General features: G+C 34.1%; 1 protein-coding gene across 5 annotated transcripts; it reads left to right on the forward strand.

Annotated features, from left to right (window-relative positions):
• The first annotated feature begins 786 nt into the window (after positions 1–786).
• On the forward strand, positions 787–13,439 carry LOC107922225 (probable GMP synthase [glutamine-hydrolyzing]). Of its 5 annotated transcripts, XR_005909349.1 has the most exons (7): positions 787–1,557; positions 1,651–1,708; positions 1,809–1,892; positions 1,980–2,112; positions 2,540–2,917; positions 12,353–12,423; positions 13,180–13,439. XR_005909349.1 is itself a non-coding variant. In XM_041087110.1 (5 exons), the coding sequence occupies exons 1-5, from the start codon at positions 909–911 to the stop codon at positions 2,831–2,833; spliced, it is 1,218 nt and encodes a 405-aa protein (XP_040943044.1). In that variant the 5' UTR covers positions 787–908; the 3' UTR covers positions 2,834–3,703. The 5 variants fall into 5 exon arrangements, 1 of the variants encoding a protein (XP_040943044.1); XR_005909350.1 differs by lacking the exon at positions 12,353–12,423; XR_005909348.1 differs by lacking the exons at positions 12,353–12,423; positions 13,180–13,439 and adding an exon at positions 3,376–3,703.
• The last annotated feature ends 280 nt before the right edge of the window (positions 13,440–13,719 follow it).

Here is a 13,719-nt window from a genome sequence, read left to right on the forward strand (position 1 = left end):
GTATGTTAGTTTTTACTTAAAAAAAACCAAAAAAGGAGTTTTGTTTGTAGTTGTACATGTCGTCCCATTTTCAATTGATTACAAATAATGGTTATAAAATCTCCTTCGTAGAATTGAAGGGTTTACCACATATAAAAGATGGTTATGACCTTGTAATCGACGGGTTTATTAACAAATGAAGAATACCAACCAGATTATTCCTCTGAAAAGTTTTGTGAAATTCCCTGAAAAGGTGAGGGAGATTCCTCCTGTGCTGCACTGCAACTTCACCTCCAGCTAAAAAGAATACACCAATGATTAGTCTTTTTCTTCCATACTAACCTTCCTTATCCACCACCCCACCTGAATTCCCTCCCTGGCCTTCACATTCACACCCCCATTTACTATTATATCCCCCATTATATTTACATGTCATAGTAAACTAGATATCATATAAGCGAAGGGAAGATTCCCAAGGTTAGCTACACCCAGCCAGCCAGCCAGCCCCAACAATACAAAAACACAACAGAACACCACCACCCAACAAATCCCCTGCCTTGCCTACTCCATCTATCTTCCATGATTCTCTCCCCCTATTCTAAGTTGTATCAACAATAATCAACTTATGATTTGCATTAATTATTAATTATTAATAACAACCAATACCAAGTGGCTAGGAAAGTCACCCCTCGTGGTGTAGTTACCAAAAAGTAATGCCCTTCACAAGAGGTTGTATGGCAGACCCCAACCTCCCCATGTTCTCTTCTTCCTCCCGTCCCCACTTTCTCCCCTTTTATATAACCCACCTTTCCCTTCTCTATTCACTCCCTCCCTCCCTTCCCTTCCATCATTACTCTTCTTGTTGCATTGCACCCCTACACTACATTAATTCCGTTTCTCACATCTCACAAAAGAGAACAAAAAGAAATATGTGTACCTCTAAGGCTAAGGTGACCACAGGCACTACTCATGTTGAAATAACACCACCTGCTGTCGCCCGGATCAATGGCCGTCCTGTCCTTCAACCTACTTGTAATCGTGTTCCTAGCCTTGATCGTCGTAATTCCTTGAAAAAAATACCACCCATCTCTCCTCCACCACCTGCATCACTACCATTTACGCCGTCAGCCACCAGTACTACAACTGTTGCCAATGGTAGCAGGGCTAGGGCCTCACTCACACTGCCTTTATCGCCAAGCTCAAAGTTCACCACCAAGCGAGGGAGTGATCCCAATGCGTTGAACTCAAGTTCTGAAAAGGTTGCCATTCCCAGAAACACCACAAAAACCTTGGATAGGAAGAAATCCAAAAGTTTCAAAGAGGGTATGGGGAATAATGGATTATCTTCTTATATTGAGCCATCATTGAGTTACTCTTCTTCTCTGCTGGTTGAGGCTCCAGGAAGCATTGCTGCAGTTAGAAGGGAACAGGTAGCTCTTCAACAAGCACAAAGAAAGATGAAAATTGCACACTATGGAAGATCAAAATCGGCCAAATTTGAATCTAAGGTTGTTCCTCTCGACAATACCAAGCCTGCCGAGGAAAAGAAGAGGTGCAGTTTCATTACGCCCAACTCAGGTACTTGTTATAGTAATTTTTACTTGCAAACTCTGTAAATTTCATAGAAATGAAATGATTTTACATCTAAAGTCATATACAATTCAATCTTAGATCCTATCTATGTGGCTTACCATGACGAAGAATGGGGAGTTCCAATCCATAATGATAGGTAAAAATCTCTTTGTCCATCTCTTCCTATATCTTTAAACGTACCAAAGCCACTAAAATGTTTATTTAATTTTTCAATAATCTTAAACTTGATAATACAGCATGCTCTTCGAGTTGTTGGTTCTAAGTGGTGCTCAAGTAGGCTCGGATTGGACTTCAATCCTGAAGAAACGTCAAGATTTCAGGTGATCACTAATTTCAGTCTTCCCTAATCAATAACAAAGTATTATTATTGTTGTAGTTCCAAGGCTACCAAAATTTTATGTTCACAGGGATGCATTTTCAGGGTTTGATGCAGAAACTGTAGCCAACTTCACTGAAAAACAAATGACCACAATTAGCTCTGAATATGGGATTGACATAAGCAGAGTTCGAGGTGTTGTGGACAACTCCAACCTTCTCGAGGTAATTAATTACTCTTTTCATCAATCTTTCATTTTCAATCAGTTTACGTTATTACTTTCAAAAAGCATATGCTTAGTGCAAAGTTCAAACTCCAAAAATAACTTTCTTGTTTTCGATTTGTGTGTGTGTACATATGTGAGATTGGTTGCTAGTTTATTATTAATTTTACTTGTCCTCCTACTTTGTGAAAAGCTGTTCTCAAAGTCTTCTTGAAGCTTGAACTCGATTCATGTACTGACCCCACGTTACCCATAAAAATATAAAAGGAAAATGTGAAAATTACTCTTTTTCTTTCCCAAAGTAAAGTAATAAGGGAGCCATGGCCCATGATTACATGGACAGTTTGATGACAGATCAGTACACCTCACATGCATTTTATTTATCCAATACTTAATAAAAATTTTGGTGTTATGTTATATGAGTGCAGGTTAAGAGGGAGTTTGGATCATTTGACAAATATATATGGGGATTTGTGAATCACAAGCCGATGTCGACGCAATACAAATTCGATCACAAGATCCCAGTTAAGACATCAAAGTCTGAGAGCATAAGCAAGGACATGGTGAGAAGGGGGTTTAGGTTTGTTGGACCAACGGTGGTCCATTCCTTCATGCAAGCCGCTGGTCTAACCAACGACCACCTCATCACATGCCACAGGCACCTTCCTTGCGCCTTGTTAGCCATCCAAAGGCCACCGGTCCACTCACTCCCTGATTTGTAGATGATTATGAATTGACATTTAGACATATCCAGGCAACAATAATGCATTGCATGGGACGACATCAAAGCAGTAGCCCAGATGCATGTACGTAACTAAAACCCAATTTCTAACTAATTAAAACCTTTTTTTCCCCCTCTTTTCCTCTTCTTTTGTGTGATTATCATGAATGATGATAATAATTAAACATATATGTATGTATGTATGTAGTAGAAAAGGTTTTTGTGACTTGTGACTCAAGAAACGGTGTGAAGGTTTGGATTTGCTTAGCTAGAAAAGAAAAGAAAAGAAAAAGAAAATGAAAAAGATGATTAGAGATAAGAAAAGATGGATTGATTGGATTAGATAGGTTGTGGGGAGGGAGTGGGGGGCAAAGTGCATGTGCAAGTGCAAGTGCATGTGCAAGTTCAAGTTCAATGCTTAAATGCAAATGCAAATGGGTAGGGTGTGGGTGGGGGTGGGGTGCAGAAGCATGTGTGGGATGTCAGTTGCTTTTGAATACATGTGATACTGGCATAATTATATATATTTTGCTTTCTAAACAGCACAGCCTGTGGTCGACTACTGCTTCCACTGCATCAGATCCTATACCTTGTATTGGACCACCTGCTTTCCCTTTTCATATTCATTTTCATTTTGGGGGTTTGAGTTGTAATTAAGTTTCTCTTTTATTTTTATTGTGCTTTTTCCTAATCTATTGCGTGGAATTTGGCTTTGGGGGGAATATTAATTTCCCGAATGGGTCTTGGTCTTGGATATGGTGTGGATTTTTCCAGTTTTGAGTGATGTTTGTTTGATAATTTTTCATGTGATTTTGCTGTATTTGCTTAGTAAATACACTCTATATAATTATAAAAATGTTAAGTTGAAAAGGTAAGTAGGTTCCCATGCCATTTGGCCACTGTCCTTTTCATACCTTCTCTCTCTCAATTATATATAGTGGAATGCTACGATATTGTTCAAGTCAATGATTAGTCCATGTCATATATGACTCCTTTTTTCATCTTTTAAACAAAGAGAATAAAATATAAACAAACACGATTTACAGTTATATAGACCCATAATATTATAGAAAATTATTTAATATTCTATCAATCAACATTTTATACTCTATCAATAACGTCGGTATTTGGTTGAGTGGATGGATTGATGGAAAAAAGCAAAAAAAAAAAAAGTGATAAAGAAAATAAATTTTAAGCGAGAGAAAAGAAGAAGAAGAAGAAGGATTATTACTTTATATCTTAATGCATAAGAATTACTCATTTCAAATTGAAACGATAAAAGAAGAGAAAATTAGAGAATAATGTATGTTAGTTCAAAATTATACATTTTTTTTAAATGTTTCATTTTCTTTCTTCTCATTTTTTAACTCTACCAAGTAATGGATGTAAATAATAATTAGATTTTTTTTATCTTTATTTTTCTACCCTTCAATTTTCCATCTTTTCAATCATTAGGCAATTTTAAAATATACACTACTATATTATGACATACTAAGATGAAAAATTAAATTTATAACTGTCTCTCGAGTCGATAGACTTTTGAATGTTCAAACTTGGTTATTTGTAGCATGTACGTAGGAGAGTTAAATGCTTGTAATGTAAAGTATGTTCTTGTGTTTTGGCATTGCTGAGCTTGAATACATATGAACATGTGCATATGGTAACTTAAGTAAATGTTGAATGATATTTGCCAATGTGAATGGCAAGCTTAAGTAATGAAAAATATATATGTTTTGGTTTAGGTTGATTTTGCTTATAAACATATATCTATGTTAACTTGATGAAATGATGTTTGGACTATGGTAAAGTTAGGAATATGACATGCATATGGTCTACTTATGTTATGAATTGAATCATGGATAATGTATGAATTATAATGGCTTGTGTCTAATGCTTGTGATGGTGCCTATGAAGGCATATTGGTTAAAATTAGGAAATTGACATGTTTAGGTATGCTTTTGGTGCATTTTGTATAGGTCTAGTGAAAGGTTAAAGGCTTGTTTATGGCACAAGTAGTTTAATCGATTGTGTGACTTGATTTAAAAGGCATATTTTATCACACACGGGCTAACACACGACCGTGTGTCACACACGGCCAAGTAACACGACCGTGTGCTCTGTATGATCTTGGTGGTTTTGGTTAAAGACGATCACAGTCTTTCACACGGCTTAGCGACACAACTGTGTGAATGTTTGTAAGATTTTACATTTAGGTCCACACATCCTCAGCCTATCACACGGCCTGGCCACACGACCGTGTGACCTTGTTTTACACTTTTGCCCAATCTTTTCTGAAATGTTTTAAATTAATCACTGTTTGTTTCGAAATTGATTTTAGAGCTTTCATAAGCTCGAATTAAGTTCAAATTTGTATGCAAGACATGATTTGTTTGGTGAATTGATGATTTAAGATTTTTTGAATAAAATACTTGAATTAAATTACACGTTTTGATTCTTTTATTTACTAGTATCCCATAACTCAATTTCGACGACGGAGACAAAGATGGGTAAGGGTTGTTACATTTAGTGGTATCAGAGCTATGATTTAGTTGATTTTAGGACTGAATGTAACATGTATTGAGTTTAGAGAATACATGCCACAATAACATGTATCTCATATACCTAGAAGTGAGGACCGTGATGCCTTTTTCCAGATGATGAATGAATGGTTTGCCCCACAACCTCCGCCCCCTCTTGTGCCTCCCCTAACACCCTTTTGTCCTCAAAGCTCAAATCAGGTAACTATTAATCGACCCACTATAGATAAGATTCATAAATACAGAGCAGAAGAATTCCAAGGGTTGTATAATGATGATCCTGCGAAAATCGAATATTGTTTAGAAAATACTCAACAGGTTTTTGATGAGCTAGCTTGTTCCCCTGATAATAGTTTGAAATGTGTCATATCTTTGTTAAAAGAAAAAGTATATCAGTGGCAGATTACTCTGACGTTAGTAGTTCCGAAAGATTGAGTAACATGAGATTTCTTCTAGACTTAATTGAAAAAGAAATATATCAGTAAGATGTATTTGGAGAGGAAGAAATGAAAATTTATGGACTTGAAATAGGGAAATAAGTTTGTTGTGGAATACAAATGTGAATTCGTCAGTCTGAGTAAGTATGCTCGAGAGCAGATATCTTCAGAAGCAGAGTTGTGTACTCGTTTTGAGTGGGGTTTAAATGAAAATATTTGAGCGATGGTGGGTGCACTGGAAATAAAAGAATTTGTGGTATAGTTTGAGCTTGTCTAGAAAATGGAAGAAATTTGGATCAAGAAGAAACGTGCTAAAGCTAAAAGTGAAAGCACAGGCAAGAGAAATGTGAACAGAACTTTTTCAGCTCCTCCATAAAAAAGGACGAAAGATTTTAGAAGTCAGTCTATTTCCATTGTCGGAAGCCCTAGAAAAAGTATACCCAAATAGAATTACTCGAAGAATCAAGCTGCATCAATAGTAAGTGCGATAGTGTTCGGAAAATAGACACACCAGTTTACGAGTATTGTGGCAAGAATTATTTTGGTGTATGTAGACTGAAAAAAGGATCCTGTTTCTGATGTGGTTCATTTAAGCAGTTTATGAGAGATTGTGTGAATAAAGCCCAGTCAGGTTTAGAATAGATTGCCAGACTAGTGATTGTTTCTCAGAGGGACAAGAAATCAAGACTTGGGAACACATTTGGAGTTAGCCGTAGTGAGGCAGGTGATACAACTATTAGGTCTAAAAGTCGAATGCCAACTAGAGCCTATGTGATTCATGTTAGAGAAGAAACATCGACACCGAATGTTACTGCTAGTACATTTTCTCTTTTTGAGGTTACTGTTTATGCATTGATTAACCCTGGGGCAACATATTCTTATATATACACTACTTTATTAACATAAAAGAATTTACCAGTAGAGTTGACTGAATTTGATTTTAGGGTGTCAAATCTGATAGCTTAGAGTGTGATTGTTAATAAAGTTTGAAAGAATTGTCTATTAAAAATTTAGGGTTACGAATTTCCTGCTGACCTGATGTTATTGTCGTTCAATGAATTTGATGTTATTTTGGGTATGGATTTACAAACAGTTCATGATGCAGTTGTCAGTTGCAAATAGAAACGAATTGTTTTGAAGCGCCAAAGAAAAGAATTGATTAGTGTCGAAACTGATAGATTTGATTGGTTTACTAGCATTGTATCGGTTTTTATTACTCAAAAGTTGATCAGGAAAGGTGCTGAAGCTTATTTCACATATATCTTAGATACACGAACATCCAAATCGAAGATAGATCAAGTTCCAACAGTGCGAGAATTAATTGATGTTTTTCTAGAATAATTACCTAGTTTGTCGCTTAAAAAAGAGGTTGAGTTTGTGATTGATTTAGTACCAAATATTGCTCTGATACCTATTACACCGTAAAGAATGGCGCCTACAGAACTAAAAGAGTTGAAAGCACAGTTACAATAATTAATAGACCGTGGATTTATTCGACCGAGTGTATCATTGTGGGGTGCTCTAGTACAATTTGTGAAAAAAAAGATGGAACTTTGAGATTATGTATCAATTACAAGCAATTGAATAAAGTGACTAAAGAATAAATATCTGTTGGCTCGAATTGACGACCTATTTGATGAATTGAAAATGCCTATCATGTTTTCAAAAATTGATCTGCGATCGGGATATTATCAATTGCGAGTCAAAGAGTCAGATGCATCGAAAACATCATTCAGAACTCGGTATGGACATTATAAATTCCTTGTTGTGTCATTCAGTTTGAATAATACTCCTGTTGTATTTATGGATTTAATGAATAAAGTGTTTCAGTCCTATCTTGACAGGTTCGTGGTTATGTTAATTGATGATATTTTAATTTACTCCAAAAATGAGGCCAAGCATGATCAACATTTGAGAGTTGTATTACAAACTTTGCGGGAGAAGCAACTTTATGCTAAATTTAGTAAATGTGACTTTCGACTACTTGAAGTTGGATTTTTGGGGCATGTGATCTTTACGGACGTTATTCAGGTTGATCTAAACAAAATTTCTGTGATTATGAATTGGAAACCTCCACAAAATGTTACTGAGGTATGTAGTTTTATAGGTTTGGCAGGTTATTATTAACATTTCATGAAAGGTTTTTCGATAATTGCTTTGTCGTTGACAAAGCTACTAAAGACTAAAAAGTGTCAAAAAAGTTTTGATTAGTTGAAAAAGATGTTGACTGAAGCTCCAATGTTGACTCAACCTAAATCTGAAAAATAATTTGTAGTTTACAATGATGCTTTATTAAACAGATTAGGTTGTTTACTTATGCAGGATGGCAAAATGATAGCTTATGCCTCTCGCCAGTTGAAATCACACGAAAGAAATTATCCGATGCATGACCTTGAGTTAATTGCAGTCGTTTTTACTTTAAATATTTGGCAACACTACCTATACGGTAAAAAATTTCATATTACACTAATCACGAAAAGCTTGAAATACTTAATGACCTAGAAAGATTTAAATCTGAGACAACATAGATGGCTCGAGTTGTTGAAAAACTACGACTTGATCCTCGACTATCATCCAGGTATAGCGAACGTTGTTGCAAATGCTTTGAGCTGGAAATTTTTATTTGCCTTGAAAGTGTTGAATACTTGATTGACTTTGGAATGCGATGGTTTTATTTTGGCTGAATTAAGAGTTAGATTGACTTTTCTTTAGCAAATTTGTGAATTGCAAAAAAAAAAAAGATTATGATTTGCAATTGAAGTTAGAATTGATTGAAAATGGTTAGATTACTAAGTTCAGTATCGATGACAATAGTAGTTTGCATTTTAGAGGTCATTTGTGTGTGCCAATTGATGCAACATTGAAGCGAGATATTTTGTGTAAAGCTCACAACAATGTTTATTCGATTCATTTTAGTACTATGAAAATGTATAATGATTTGAAACAGATGTACTAGTGGCCATGCATGAGACGTGAAATATCTGAGTTTGTGACTAAATGTTTAGTTTGTCAATAGGTGAAAGCCGAGCATTAGTTTTGGTCAGGTTTATTACAGCCTGTAATGATTTCAGAATGAAAATGGGAGCTAGTTACAATGGATTTTGTATCAGGATTGCACTTAACTCCAAAAAGGAAAGATGGCACATGGGTTGTTGTTGATATATTGACAAAATCTGTGCACTTTATTCCAGTCAAAACAAATTATTCATTCAAGAGATTAGCTAAATTGCATATCTCTGAGATTGTACAATCACATGGTGTGCCAATATATATTATTTCTGATTAAGACCTGAGATTTACCTCCAGATTTTGGAGTAAGCTACATGAAGCTTTGGGTACGAAATTGAATTTTAGTACTGCATTTCATCCCAGACAGACGAATAGTCTAAGCGAGTAATATAGATTCTTAAAGATATGTTACTAACCTTTCATCAAATGTAGTAGTCAATTCAGGTCAATTTCGCACTTAAGGATTTTTTTTACGAAATTTAGGATTTTAATTTATGTTTTTAGTAATTCGACCTTAGGATAGAAAGTTAATAAAAGTAAGTGTTTTTAACACATTTTATAAGTGTCGTGTCCCAATAGGCTGACACGGGCCTTAGGTTATGCTTATGGGTTTAATTGAGTGTGTAGGATAAAGGTATAAAGGCCCAATTAGCATAAAAGTAAAGTTCAAGTGATGCACAAGCTTCCCGGGACGTCAAAGCACCAAATGAATGACACAAGGCAAGATGTTCCTTGCGTGGCGCGACACACGTCAACATGCTACCTAAGGTTATAGGGGAGATATTTTTGTCCACACAATCAATCTTATTAAAAGACCTAAGACGTGCCAAAGACCTAATTTGGGCGACCAAAACCTCTATAAATAAGACATTAAGGGTTGAATGTAACTAAGTCATCCTAAATGTCTTAAAAAACCCTCGTAGTTTAAAAGTAGTTTTAGTTTTTTTCTTTTCAACTTTTCAACACTTTCTTATTTTCCTCTTGAAATCAATTTTAATTCAAGAGTTTATTTATATTATTCAAGTATTTCAGTTTATGTTATTTTGCATTCGTTTTATTTATTTATTCCAATCAAGAGATTTAATACTTTGTTTCCCATTCGGTATTTAATCCACAATTATTTAATTCTCTTTTCTCCTCCAAATCATCGTGTTCTTTACGCGGTTTACTCTATCGAGAGAGAGAGAGATCATGAGTGGCTAAATCCCTTAGGGGAGATTAACGAGTGGATGAGAATGTGATTAACGGAGGATTTAGGGTTTTCTGAGAGGGATTAGTTGGCATAAATTATGTATTCTTACTCAGGCTTGACAACCTTAATAAGTTATCATAGGCTAGACAAGGTAGGAAGATAAGTTGAACCAAGTAAATCATAATTTATCCTGGTTGAGAAAGTGAGGTCGAGAGATAAGTGAGTATCAACCAATCGATTAGTTAATTAGAGGCTGAGAGGTAATAATTGATTAATCAATGACTAATCCACCATTTAGCTCTAATCTAATTTAATTACAAACCCTAAAGCTAGTTAATCTTCTTGATTGTTTTATCATTTTTTTTTATTTTTTTGTTTTTTTTCTTTCTTTTAGTTAATTATTTATTTTTATCTCTTAATCTATTTTATGGTTGATCGTAATATAGAAACTAATTATTACTACTTAGACTTGTTATTGTAAAAACATTTTCATAATTTATTCCATCCTTCTTTGGGTACGATCCTCAGAATATTTCCAAGTATTTTGTTGTACAAACTATATTACAATTTGACTCATGCACTTGCATACACCACCGTTTTGAATTCTTATATTTTTGGTTTTATATTTAAACTATAAACAACCATACTTTTATAGGCGGCTAGTTACGTTGTTGCATAATTGAATTTAAAGGTAGTTGGGAAAAGTTTTTGTCGTTAGCTAAGTTCGCTTATAATAACAGTTATCAAGCGAGTACGAAAATGGAACTGTACGAGGCTTTATACAGACATAAATGCAGAGCTCTGTTATATTGGTCTGAATTGAGCGAAAGAAAAATTACCGGTACTGATCTGATCCGTGAAACATAGGTTAAAGTCTGGGTTATTCGTGATTGTCTAAATGTTACCTCTAATAGGAAAAAAATCGTATGTCAATTTGAAAAGAAAAGATATTGAGTTTCAGATTAGGGATAAAGTTTTCTTCAAAGTCTCGCCTTGGAAAAAAGTGTTGTGGTTTGACAGAAAAGGGAAACTCAACCTGAGATTTATAGGGCCGTAGGAGATCCTCGAAAGAATTGAACCTGCAACGTATCATTTAACTTTACCGCTAAATTTGGAAAAGATACATAATGTTTTCCATGTATCGACGTTGTGCTGTTATCGTTCAGATCCTTAGCATGTGATATCTTGCGACGAGGCTGAGTTACAATTGGATTTGTCCTATAATGAAGAACCAGTGAGAATTTTGGCTCAAAAAATAAAAGAACTTTGTAAGAAAAGAGTACCATTAGTGAAAGTTAGATGGCATCGACATGGTATCGAGGAAGCTATATGGGAAAAGAAAGAATATATGAAATCCCAATAACCTAATTTATTTCCAGGTAAGAATTTCGAGGTCAAAATTTCATTTAGGAGGGAGAGTTGTAACAACCCGTTTTTAGTGGTACCAAAAATAGTGGTTTCAAAGCCTCGTATTCCAATGATCGAGTCATTTAATATTATTATTTGATATTTACAAGTCTATTTGAGTATAATATTAAGTTGGTGCAGTAATTTATGTGATTAAATAATCAATTACAATATAAGGACTAAATCATAAAAACTATAAAATGTAATCGCTATTGAAATTTTTTTAGCTAAAAGCTTAATGAGTATATTTAAAAGGGCCTATAGGATAATTAGATAATTTTAATGATCATGGATGGTTAATGTTTACTTTTTAATTTGGAAAATATGTTAAATTGTTAAAAAAAATAATAAAAGAAACATATAGCTTAAGCTGGAAGGAGAGAGAAATCATATTATCATCTTCAACCTTCTACCAAATCCACCATTTTTGGAATCTCTCTTAGGGCTCAAAGCTTTCGATTATTGATTGGTAAGTAAATTCTTGTCTGTTTCTTGTAATTTCTATATTTTTGATATCTCGGGAGCTTGATTTAGGTAACCCAGGGACTATTTCGTGAAACTGTTAAAGTTTACTAAAGTTACTATTATTTATTCTTGAATATTTTGTTAATTAATAGTTGCATGTAAGCTTAGTTGGACTAATTTGTAATGTGAAGTTTTGATAGGTTTGTCATTAAGGACTAAAATGTAAAATTTGCAAACATTAGGGTGAATTATATGATACGTGCTGCTAGTAAGTTAACCAAGGATGAATCTGATATCGATTTTGAAATCGAAGCCCAAATTTGAAAGTTATTATATTATCAGTTTTAGGGATTAAATTGAAATAAAAACAAAACTTGAAGAATTATTGCATAGATGAAATTGAAATTTTTTATAACTTCAATAAGCTATTGGTTGATATTTTGAATGGATAATTGAATTAAATTATGGTTTAGATCAAGAATTACCACAATGGGAGGATTCTGCTGACTAGTCCTTGACATCTGAATCGTTACTGTTTTCTCAGGTAAGTTCCTACAATATAAATAATTTAAATTTTTTTGAGTTATATTTGAATCTATATTAATGTTTTATTGAAAATTTGGGTTGGTTGAAATAATATACAAATTGCGGTTTGAACTTAGTTGAAATGAAATGTTACTGAATGAATTGTTGAGATAATCTCAATGAACGGAGTAAAAGTATCATATATGAGGTTATGGGTTGATGCCCAATGATTCCGAACTCCAACATTTGTTGTGGACTCGAAGAGACATGTTAACAGGTTTAGCTTAGACGAGTAACATGATGTCATTTTATAGGTTTAGCCCGGACAGGTAACCTTACATGTATATTAAGCCTTGGTTAGGCTATGTGTTTGTAGGTTTATCCCGAATGGGTAACCTAACACTATTGTTTACGACTAGCTCGAACAAAATTTTGATATTATTTTCACCTGTGTATTGAGTTCTTTTACGATGTTTCATAAGGTAATAATAAAAGATGAAAAATATGAAACTATGATATTGATGGTGGGAAAAGATGATCATGATATGGATTTAAGATGCAAAATGACTTATGCTTGAGATTTGGCTACTTGAAAATGTATATGTGGTTATGAACTAAATCTCATTTGGTTGATGTTGTTGTGTATGCCATGATAGGTGAAATTGTTGCATATTGAATTATATTTGTTAAATAAATAATGTAAGCTATTGGTTTATAATATATGAGCTTACTGAGTATTTATAATACTTACTCGTTGTTACTACTTTCTCTGTAGATTTTGGACGTTCGAAATGTTTCGATCAGATCAACGAGAAGCACACACCTACCGTCTCTCGATTTAGTAGACTTTTGAATGTTCAAGCTTGGTTATTTGTAGCATATACATAGGAAGGTTAAATGCTTGTAATGTAAAGTATGTGCTTATGTTTTGGCATTGTTGAGCTTGGATATATATGAACATGTGCATATGGTAACTTAGGTAAATGTTGAATGGTATTTGCAAATATGAATGGCAAGCTTAAGTAATGACATATATATATGTTTTGGTTTAGGTTGATTTTGCTTATGAACATATATCTCTATATGTTAACTTGATGAAATGATGTTTGGACTATGCTAAATTTAGGAATATGACATGCATATGATCTACTTATATTATGAATTGAATTATGGATAATGTATGAATTATAATGGCTTGTGTCTAATGCTTGTGATGGTGCCTATAAAGGCATATTGGTTAGAATTAGGACATTGACATGTTTAGGTATGCTTTTGATGCATTTTTATAGGTTTAATGAATAGTTAAAGGCTTGTT

This window comes from Gossypium hirsutum, chromosome D01, assembly GCF_007990345.1.
Source record: "Gossypium hirsutum isolate 1008001.06 chromosome D01, Gossypium_hirsutum_v2.1, whole genome shotgun sequence".
Lineage (NCBI taxonomy): Eukaryota > Viridiplantae > Streptophyta > Magnoliopsida > Malvales > Malvaceae > Gossypium > Gossypium hirsutum.

What these genes read in the sequence shown, in the direction of transcription:
- LOC107922225 (XM_041087110.1), top strand. Translation starts at nt 909, where the DNA reads ATGTGTACCTCTAAGGCTAAGGTGACCACAGGCACTACTCATGTTGAA. An exon ending in GTTCCAATCCATAATGATAG is followed by an intron (nt 1,709 to 1,808) that starts GTAAAAATCTCT and finishes TTGATAATACAG; the next exon opens with CATGCTCTTCGAGTTGTTGG. An exon ending in ACAACTCCAACCTTCTCGAG is followed by an intron (nt 2,113 to 2,539) that starts GTAATTAATTAC and finishes ATATGAGTGCAG; the next exon opens with GTTAAGAGGGAGTTTGGATC.